This window comes from Glycine max, chromosome 1 (genome assembly GCF_000004515.6).
Source record: "Glycine max cultivar Williams 82 chromosome 1, Glycine_max_v4.0, whole genome shotgun sequence".
Classification (NCBI taxonomy): Eukaryota; Viridiplantae; Streptophyta; class Magnoliopsida; order Fabales; family Fabaceae; genus Glycine; species Glycine max.
The window spans coordinates 46724551-46735778 of record NC_016088.4 but is presented as its reverse complement, the minus strand read 5'-3'; the positions used below and the strand labels follow the sequence as shown (position 1 = coordinate 46735778).

At 26.0% G+C, this 11228-nt stretch overlaps 1 protein-coding gene across 1 annotated transcript; it reads left to right on the top strand.

Annotated features, from left to right (window-relative positions):
• Positions 1-4447: 4447 nt before the first annotated feature.
• Positions 4448-10947, top strand: PT01 (glycinol 2-dimethylallyl transferase). The gene is made up of 12 exons (NM_001348662.1): positions 4448-4558; positions 4833-5110; positions 5263-5346; positions 5441-5515; positions 6047-6130; positions 6236-6325; positions 8280-8381; positions 8870-8965; positions 9067-9138; positions 9224-9319; positions 10217-10321; positions 10714-10947. The coding sequence occupies exons 1-12, from the start codon at positions 4504-4506 to the stop codon at positions 10753-10755; spliced, it is 1179 nt and encodes a 392-aa protein (NP_001335591.1). The 5' UTR covers positions 4448-4503; the 3' UTR covers positions 10756-10947.
• The last annotated feature ends 281 nt before the right edge of the window (positions 10948-11228 follow it).

Here is an 11228-nt window from a genome sequence, read left to right as displayed (position 1 = left end):
TTTCACACATAGTTCTCTAAGTATTTGGGGCGCATGCAGTTCCTTCGTGGTCTATCTTTGTGTGAAACCACAGGGTCTTCCTCTTTCTGTTGACTGTTGGTGTTATCAATTTCATTATCTATCAATTACAATGATTAATCATAAAAATAAGAAAAAAAGAACAAGTTAAACTTGCGTATAATATAAACTATAATTGTAATCAATATTCAACAAATTCTGAATATTTAATGGAAAATTATATTTAACAAATTTCAAGAGTTAATTTGAATTGTACATTTAAGATAAAAATGACCGTTCAAAACACTCTTATAGGATAAACTATATAAAGAGGTGACTAATAAAATTGTATATATATATATATACACACACACACACACACACAATGGCATTGAACGCTAAAAGTGTACTAAGTTAAAAAATTATCTAAAAACAATCATAAATTTAGATAATTAAATAAAAAATAAAACTGGACTTTTAGTCATTTTAAAAGAAAAGAAAATTACATATCAAGATGGAGCACTAAAGGGTGATATGGTTGTCCTTGTTGTAACATGGATGCATGGTCTTCATGATTACTAAATGGAAGAAAATTTCCTTATATGGAAAGTCGTCGATCTTCGCCAGATGATCATTCTTGGAGAAATAATGCAAAAACATTCGATGACAATAAAAAAAAAAAACAATCCGCCTCTAGACCATTGTTCGGGAATGATATAATTGAACAAATATCAACATTTTGACTAGATTACTATTTTTAACTGCTTACCCTAAATTTCAGTTGATAGTCATTTTCAGTATATATTAATTTATTAGTTGACATGTATTCAAATAAAATTATTTTAGCATTATTTTAAATAAAATAATGCTAACTTTTAAATTAGTGGCAACAAATTAGTTATATTAATGTATAAGTTTAGTTATCTATTATATTTATCTATTTAAATAAAATTATAAAATTAATGTAACTATATTTTAACTTGTGAATTTCATATCAAATTCAATTCTTAAATTTTATAATACAACAAATAATAACAATAAAAACAAAATCTTATTCCATTAAATAAAATTATCTATATAGATCACACAATATTATTTGACTCAGTTGAAAACTATTTTTTTTTAAAAAAATTATAATATTTATAATTATAATTAATTATATAATAAAAGATAAGACTCTTTAACTAAAATTTGATTTTTTTAATTTTATAATAGTTGGAATTATAATTAATTATATGATAAAAGGTTATTCTAACCAAAATTTTAACTTTTCAAGAAATTTTATAATAATTAAAATTATAATTAATTATATAATATACACTTTACCGAAGTAGTACAGTTAAAATACTAATTTAGGGGATCTCCATTATCGGTACTCATCAGAAAATCCTATCCTTTCATTTATTTTAATAGCACATCTTAAGGTACAGGTCAGATTAACCCTACACTGTACCATAGTTATCTTCCGCACTGAGAATATGGCTCACCACATACTTATCAGTTTCGATGATTTCTTTTGCGTAGAACTTTATTAATGTTTTGAGGGTACACGTACACTCCAGTTTGCGTGTCTTTCGCATACTCTTGGATAAATTAAATGCGGAGGTCTTAGTCAAAATTTTCCCCACAACTTGTTTTTATTCTCTTTGTTTGTAATTAGATTTTATTCATAAATTCATTTGCCTTTTTTATAAGATTTTTTTTTTAATTTTTGAATGTATTAATTATTTTTTTCGTATATATTTTTATCTAATTATTCTCTCTAAATTAAATGGATAAAAAAGATAGTAAAAAAGTAATTTTAAAATAATAATATAAATAATTAATAAATTTAATGTGATTAACTAAATTAATTATTTTTCTTAAGAAACATAAATTAATCAAAAGGGTCTTATATTTAGGCTATGATTTTTTTACTCTTTATTTATATATACTAATAATTTACTTATGAATTAGTTTACGGTTATGTTTGATGCGATATTATAGATAATTTTTAACTTTTTTAACTAAATAAAAAATTTGCTTGATTTTTCAATAAATAATTTTTTAATAGCTTATAATATTTTTTAAATGCTAACTTTTAGCTTTTATCTTTTTATATTTTCTTTCATTTTTATCCTCAATTATCTGATTTTTTAGTTATTCTTTTTAAGTAAATCGTGATTTTATTAATTTTTTTTTTCATTTTACAGTTTTTAATTACTTTAATAATTAATTTTATCGAACACGTAATTAATAAGTTAATTTTTCAGTTTTTAACTTCCGATTAGCTTTTTAGCTCATTTTGCTAAACATAGTTTATATATGTTTGATAAAATTAACATATAAGTTAAATGATTTAATTAAAACTATTTAGTAAAACTAACTTAGATGACATAAAAAATGCATTTAATATTTTTTACATTTGAATTTATTTCTAATAACTTATATTAATTAAAAGTAGGATAACAATTTTTAAATTTTGTATTATAAGAAAATGGTAAAAATTTGATGATTTTAGTCATTATTTAAACTCAAGTTTTTCATTTTTTTGAAAAAATGAAATTAAAAAAAAAGAATTCAACAAATAATTATGTGAAAACAATAATTGACAAGTTGATTGTTGTATACGTGTAAGAATATGATATATTAGATAAAAAGAGTTTTTCAAATAATAAAAAAATAAGAAATTTTTTAAATTGAATAAAAGGATAAAATAAACTTTTAAATAAAATAGTAAAAATAAAATTTATAATAAGAAAAACTAGTAATAAGCTAACTTATTTTTCAAAAACTTCTTGTTGATATATAAGCTACTTGAAGTAACTTTTAAAATATAAACTACTAAAAATAACTTTGTATATTAACTTATAAGTTAATAAAAAAAATTATAAGTTTTTGAAAAGTGTTATCAAACATATTATGCAGCTTAGTTCTTGCGAACAATTCCAATTTTCTTTTGCCCTCTACTCGATCTGAAGTTGGTTCATGCTGGGATTTTTTCCGAGGTAAAATAGAAATATTTCTTACTTATGAATTAAGCTTAGTTCTTGCATATATATACCCTACACTTTTCATTTATTTAATTTTCATACTCTAGACTTTTCAGAACATTAGGTTTTCGCATAGAGCGGTTATTTTATGTTCCTGGTTCAGTGACCAATAAGTTATTTTATTCATTTAATATCCATTTATTTATTTTTATTTCTCTGCAATCTTCATTTACTGTTTAATTAGTAAAATTTACTGAAATTGATTCTCTGTTGTTTATGAATAGCTTAATCAATGGGATAAATTCCTAGGTTGCCAATGTTTTCTGCTTTCCTTGCTTGCTTTGTGCAAACTGTTTGATGAAACATCCTCTCCAATGTGTCTAACCCTGTGAGTTAAATGTGTTGCAAACACATGATTAAAATCCAGCCACGATCGAATCCGTATATATTAATGAAATAAATAATAAAATAATATTAAAAAAGATAACATTGCAACTTTACAACACTAAAATCTAAAAATAAAGCATTACTTTACAACAGATTAAGATCTAGAATAAATAAACTTAGGTTAATTGTTTTTTTTAAGAAAAGAAATCAAAACAATATGGTATCAAGTATTTTCACTGACCCATCATGAACCAATATGTTGTCGAGTTTTACTAGTTTTGAACAATTTTATTTTCTTAAAATTGATTCTGTAATTTATTTCGGACACAAAATCGATTCACCAATTTTTTATTATTATCATGAACCAATATGACCGGGTCTATTTTTCCTTTTTTTAGAACACGAGTCTAACTTGGTTACTTGAATGTGTGGCTTCAGCCCATTTGATTGCATACCGCCAATTTGGAAAAATGAACAACACAATAAGAGTCGTGTATTTGATTGATATATTCATCTACCTCTATTCATCTACCTGAGCCCTTAATCCAGTGGACCTACAGTCACCTACAGTCAGTTCAGGATGTACATTCTATTCCTTCATTTTTTAAAATTCATTAAATTTATAAATAAAATCTTATAATTATATAATTGAATTCACTAATTTTATATTTTATAATTTGTATCCATTAATTTAGGATCTTAAATATGCCACTATTTCAGTCATTATCTTAATTACCGAGATTTGTCGTAAATATGATACAGAACCTAAATTCATATTTAAACCTTCCTATAATTAGGTTTTGACAGGAGATAAAATATAATGTTAAATATTCTAGTTGATTGGCAGGTATATATGTACAGTCGAGTTTGAATTCTAGATTTTCTGAAAATATCTACATACCTGTTAAACTCGAGTATTTTACAAAAACCAAGTTGTACTAGCTCACATATCAACGGTTTTTTCTTCGTGGCGACTTCACGTTCTGTTGATTAGTCTTTCTGACCGCTGTATTCAACTACCTGCAATAATTTATTAGTTCCCACAGCTCACTTATGATGGAGTATATAAATTTGTAGATCAATCAAATCACATATAACTTTGCAAATCGATCAAATCACAATTTAGTAATTGGTTCAGTTAATTTCCATGGATTCGGGGCTTGCTATATCTTCTCCTAAACCTTATTCAGTGATCACAACTGGTACCTATGTGTCCTTCTTTCGCATCACCCATTACTTTCTTCTTTGTTATCCATTTAGCTAATTTGGATATTTGATCAATTTTTCATTACAAAATTATTTCCTGACTAATATGAGGAAGCATTGGTAATATATTGGTAGTGACTTCTCTTATTTTAGTTTTCAAATTGATTATTCTTTATCGGGTCATCATGATCTTGGTTGCAATAATTTTAAAACAACATGTTTTTTCCTGTGCTTGACCACTAATACTACATCCAAAAATTGTTGCTCTAGGTTCTTATGCATCAAAAGCTTCGCAGCACACAAAAAAAACTCAAATAAAATATAATTTGAAGCGGGTACAACAATTAAGTTTGGGCCATCGTTACAAATGCATTGAAGGAGGGTTTGCATATCAAGAATGCAATAGAAAGTATGTTGTGCAAGCAGTCCCTGAATCATCTTTTGATTCTGAACCTCATACTTCCAATCCTCAAATCATTTTGCACTCTGTCAAAGATTTCTTAGCTACTTTATGCACACTTTCCTATCCATATGCAATGATTGGCTTAGTAAGTCTAAACTTCTTTAATATTATTCTTATAAATAATTCTCAAATGATATGGTTAATACTTAATTCAGTTTATTAATTTTGAACACTTTTTTGGATAATAGAAATATTTTTAATACTTTAACTAGGTCATTTTTATTTATCTTTGAGCAGGCATTATGTGCACTTTCTTCGTCTCTCCTTGCAGTGGAAAAACTATCAGACATATCTCTATCATTTTTTGTTGGTGTGTTACAAGTGAGACTCTAGATATGTTATTTCTCTTTAAATAATCAATTGTAAGCTTCCTTTTAACTTTATATTAATATTTTGAGTTTTTATAATGTTTCAGGCTGCGGTACCTCAATTGTTTTTCGCAATTTATAGTAATGCTCTAAATCAAGTGTCTGACCTTGAAATAGATAAGGTATGAGACATAATATAAGACAAAAAATCGTTAAATTACATATTTGTTCTTTTATGTTTTTCTTTTTATTTAGTTTGATTATTTATGTTTTAGAAGTTTCAATTAAATTTTTTATTTTTTTAAAATGAGTCAAAATATTCTTTTAAAAATGATTGCTTTTTATTGATACACAATTTTAAATTCTTTTTTTATTGATTCGAGACATAAAATTACGTCATTAGATTAATTTATATGAAAAGTAATAAACATAATAAAAATAACATAATCGAAAAATAAAAAATTTAATTTTATAGTTATTCATGAGGCTCATTTTTTATGTTATTTTTACCATATTTGATTCCTTTTTTATTCGTACATCAATTAAATTCCATAATTTTCATATAAATAAATCCAATAATGGAATAATTTTTTATTGAAAAAATCTGGTGTGCAAAAGAGAGAGTCATAGAATACCTAGTTTATAAACTATTTAGTGGAAAAGCATCATATGCTATATCTTATTACTAATATATGTTATATGTTTTATTGCAGATAAACAAACCACATCTTCCATTGGCATCCGGGCAATTATCCCTTAAAACTGTTGTCATCATTGCTGCGTCATTTTTAACTTTGGTGCCGTATAAATTTAATCATATCATCTCTACAAGATATTTTTAAAGATAAGCTTCATTGACAAGGTACGAAGGAGGCTTATTTTTGTTTTGTTTTCTTTTACAGAGTTTTTGGCTTAGCTGGATAGTAGGTTCATGGCCTTTGATTTGGAATCTTGTATTGATTACTTCAATATGGACCGCTTATTCAGTCAATGTGAGTTCTTTTCAATTACATTTAAACATTTTTTTTTTCTTACAATGTTTAAGACATAAGTATAGGACTTGTTTGAATGGGGATACCTTACTCTACTTTTCACTGGGAGACCTCACGAAGAACTTGCAATAAAGAAAATAAGAAAGAAAACACTCTAACAGGTGTATATATACAACTTGAAAGTTCTATATATAACCAATAGACTAGTCAATAAGAGGCTCAAAGAGAATTTCCAATATTTATCTCTCTCTCTCTCTCTTTTTTTGTTTTGTTTAGGTAATAGTTAATTTTATTATAGTTTTCAAGACTAATAACAATCGATATAATTGTTTAATCGATTGATTTGTTATGTCGATTGTTTTTCATTTCATTGCAATAAATTAATGGTTAACCAATTTGATGGTTCAATCCATTTGATTAATACTAATAAAAAATCAATGTTTACATAATTGATGATACAGTATAATCAATTAATACGCAAAAAATGACTTATGATTAATATAAAAACATGGTTTTTTAAAAGTATATAAAACATGGTTAATTGATTGGTAATTTAGTGAAATTGATTGATGAAGCATCTACACTCCTAAAACTCGTTTTGTTACACAAGTATGCATCCAATTTTATTTTTTTTTAAAAACGCCAAAGTTATTTATTGTATATTGTTTTATTTGAGTTTCAAAAAAATTATTTATTTTGGTTTTATAAATGTTACATGACTTAAAAAAAATTCAGATATTCATTTTGCTCAAGGTCTTTATATTTCAAGTTTAGTGTAATCTTATTTGGTTTAGTTTGTTCTTATGGTTTGCATCGTTAAAATGTTCATTGGATTGATTACACAATCTTCATATACATATTGTTGCTCAAATTTAACAAGATGAAATAGTTCCTAAAATTATGCAAACAATTCAGTTAATTCAATCAATTATTAAGTTTCAAGCATGGTATTAAAAAATTTAAATAATCATAGGGCCAAATCTTGAAGAAAGTGAGATGAAAACTAAATCATGTCAATGACTCAAAATCCTACAAAACAATACGTATAACAAATTCTAAAATTTATTCACATAATTGATCAATGAAACCTTTCCTTAAGTATGAGTTCTGTGGGTGTCGTGGGAAATTGGTCTTGCCAACCAAACGGGAGTTTTCTTGCGGGGGTAGTGGATCTTGACATGAAGTGTTAGGGGAGGCCCGGAAATGGATTATCTGCATTCATACACTCGTGAAAATGGACCGTTGATTTGATCAAATGGTTAACATTTCAAAAATGTTTTTTAAGTTGAATTTATTAAAATAATTTATGAATAGTTGTATCTTTATCCGACTGTAGGGGAATCCAGATCTGGAAAGCCCAATTTCGCCAAATATAAATAAACTAAAATTGGAACCCATGTAATGCACAACTTTTTAGTAAAAAGAGTGAGAGAAAAAAAATCGAATAAAATGTTTAAATTTTTTTAAAATAAAAATAAAATACATTAGAAAAAAAAATACAAATTGTTCAACAGTCAACCCATGATGACGACGGCGTAACAGTTTATATATATAGAGATAGATTCCTTTGGCGTAATTTGATTTTATTTATGAAATATTTTGTTTGAAAAAATATGATATGCTGAGAATTTAATCATTCACTAGAAGTTGATTCTCAAGAGCAGACATTTTCAAAATACCTTCTGAAGAGTGATATTTCAAATCCCCTGGTTAAAATTTGCCTTCTAAAAACAGTGATTATTTTCATTTTTTTAAATTCAGACAATATTTTGTGCTAAATGATTTAAACTCTTCCTGAACAAATGCATTTTCGGACTAAAATTATCTATTCATTTACAAATTAATCTATTAGATGAAGAAATATGAATATTTTCTAACAAACAGACTAGTTGAGACTCGTTTTGAAAAGAAAAAAATTGTTTGATAATGATTGTAATGCTTTGAAACTTTTCAGGTACCCTTCTTGAGATGGAAGAAAAACCCAATACTCGCGGCAATGTGCATGGTTTCATCTTGGGCATTTGTATTGCCAATTACATTTTTTCTTCACATGCAGGTTCTATTTTATAACTAATTCTGCTTTTTATAGCTCTAAACAAGCATCCATTAACTTATATGCATGTAATAATAATAATAATAATAATAATAATAATAATAATAATAATAATAATAATAATAATAATAATAATAATAATAATAATAATAATAATAATAATAATAATAATAATAATAATAATAATAATAATAATAATAATAACAAATTTGTATCCTCTGTTTTTAGGGCTGGTTTCGTTGGATTAATGATCAATTATTCGAATTCACCAATTAGAGCTTAATTATGAGAAGTGTGTGGGAAAGTTGAAGAAAAGCTAAATATGAAGAGAGAAATATGAGTTTCATTTTCATAACTTTGGTCTTATATTTTTTCCATATAGTACTAAGAGTTCTATGTTCTTTTACAACCTTTCACATGCTATTAATTAAAGTAAGAAAAATGACACGAAACTAATTTTTTTTATTGCTAATCCATGTAACAATGTCCAGACTTTTGTGTTGAAGAGGCCAATTGTCTTTCCAAGATCACTTATTTTGGCTATTGTAATCATGAACTTCTTCTTTGTGGGTATGGCATTGGCAAAGGTAAAGGCCTCTTGTTTCTCAAAACATATGTTTATTTCCAACATTAAGCTTTCGGTTCAATATTTGTACCTAATGTAAAACTTCTTATTGGATTTATATAGGATATACCTGATGTTGAAGGAGATAAAATATATGGCATTGATACTTTTGCAATACGTATAGGTCAAAAACAAGTATGTTTTTCAAATCCAACATGTCAACAAAATTGGTTGTGTCCTATTGTATATCCTTTAGTTGTTTATAACTAATCTTTGACAGGTATTTTGGATTTGTATTTTCCTTTTTGAAATGGCTTTCGGAGTTTCCCTAGTGGCAGGAGCAACATCTTCTAGCCTTTTGGTCAAAATCATCACGGTAATATGCTTACTACCACATATAGGTTGCATGCAATTATAGGTGTATTGCATCCTTATTCTACTTAAGAAGTTATTTGTTTTGAATGATGAGGTGCAATTTTGATTACCAAGTGTTAGAATATATAACAAATGTCTTATAATATATTGGTTATTATAACTTACGAAAGATTGTCTTATTGATAAGAAAAAAATGTAAAAACAAATGCTCACGCCCAAGGTCCCAAGCTATAAGATGGAAAAGAGCAAATAGAAGTTACATGTGATTTTTTTTTTACCCATTCGACCTCTATGTATACATAGACCTTACTAGAGAGTGCAACAAACTTTATGTTCTAGGATTAAATATATTTATAGTTGTTTTAAAATTTTAAATTTATGCTTTTAGTCTCTATATTTTCTTTTTTACTATTTGTAGTTCTTTATTTATTTTCAATCATCAATATTAGTATCTCTTATGGACTAATTTTTGCCTATTTTTTGCCCCTCTCAAGGTCTAATATTGATGGATAAAAACAATTCCTGAGAGGTACTAATATTGATTGAAGAATATAAATAAATAAAGTACTAAGAATTGTCAGCCAAAAGAAATTTATAGGGATTAAAAACATAAATCTAAAACTTTAGATAATTCTTTTTTAATATTACTAACTTGTGATATGACAGATATCTAGACTTAAATGAAGAAATATTTCCTTTGCAAAGTTGTCTTTGTTGCATATATTATTACAACTTTATACTCTTGTTAATAGTGTCAACGGTAAAAATTGATCTTTAAATGATACATTCCTTTAAGGAGAAAGCTTAGGTATATTATTTTACCTATCGATATAAGTGAAAACAGACTTGTTCAAATTTTTCATCAATGTTTGAAATCTATTCGACACCAATGTTTTAGGGTGTGGGGAATGCTGTTCTTGCTTCAGTTCTCTGGTTCCAAGCCAATTCTATAGATTTGAGCAGCAAAACTTCTGGTGGATCCTTTTATATGTTGATCTGGAAGGTAATCCACTTAAAATTTATTTACCATTTGAGGAGTTCAACATAAAGATAATTATTTTTAAAAAAATATCCATTTGATTATTTTACCCCTATTTTGAGAAAGAAGATTGTTTGATTTCTAATGACTTCCAATTGAAATACAAAACACTTGGGTAAATTATCTAAATTAAAGTTATTTTCCATGAGCAAGAATTTCTACGATTAAGTTGATGAATTTAATCATATATAGATCTAATTTCATCTTCTAGTAAAAAATTCAACACTGATTGAAGTGCAAAACATACCTGAACGTGAATTATTGTCAGTTTACCTATATTTTTTTGAAATTGTTTTGAATTCTTTGTTCATCCAAAGTGGAACATAATCATGTATTGATGTCTTCTTTTTTTTCAGCTAATGTACGCATCATACTTCCTCGTGGCTTTAATTAGATAAAAATGTAACAGAAGGTTAAAGCAGTGAAACAACAAAAACTATAGCGATATATGTTTTCCCGGATATTATTTCTTGTATCATTAATATTTTTCTTTAATTGTGTAAAGACTTCTTGTGTATTTACACAGAGACTTCGATCTATTGTTAAATATTTCATAAATGGAACAGCTTGTTATGCTGAATTTTTTTTAGAAAAAGTTTAGTTAAGAAAGATAATAGTACTTTTCAAAGAGACAGAGACAGGGAGAGAATGAGAGACAAAATAATAAATTTCCATATAAATAGTATTATATAAAAAAATACAAATTTTGTAATATTAAGAATTTTTTATAACCTTAATATATTTAAATAAATAAAAACATAGATAATAAATAAAGATACTTAATTTTTTATTGATGTGAAACTTTATAAATTAGTATTTTAGCTTATGCATTATGGGATAAATGTTTGTTTTTATACGTGTAAAATACATA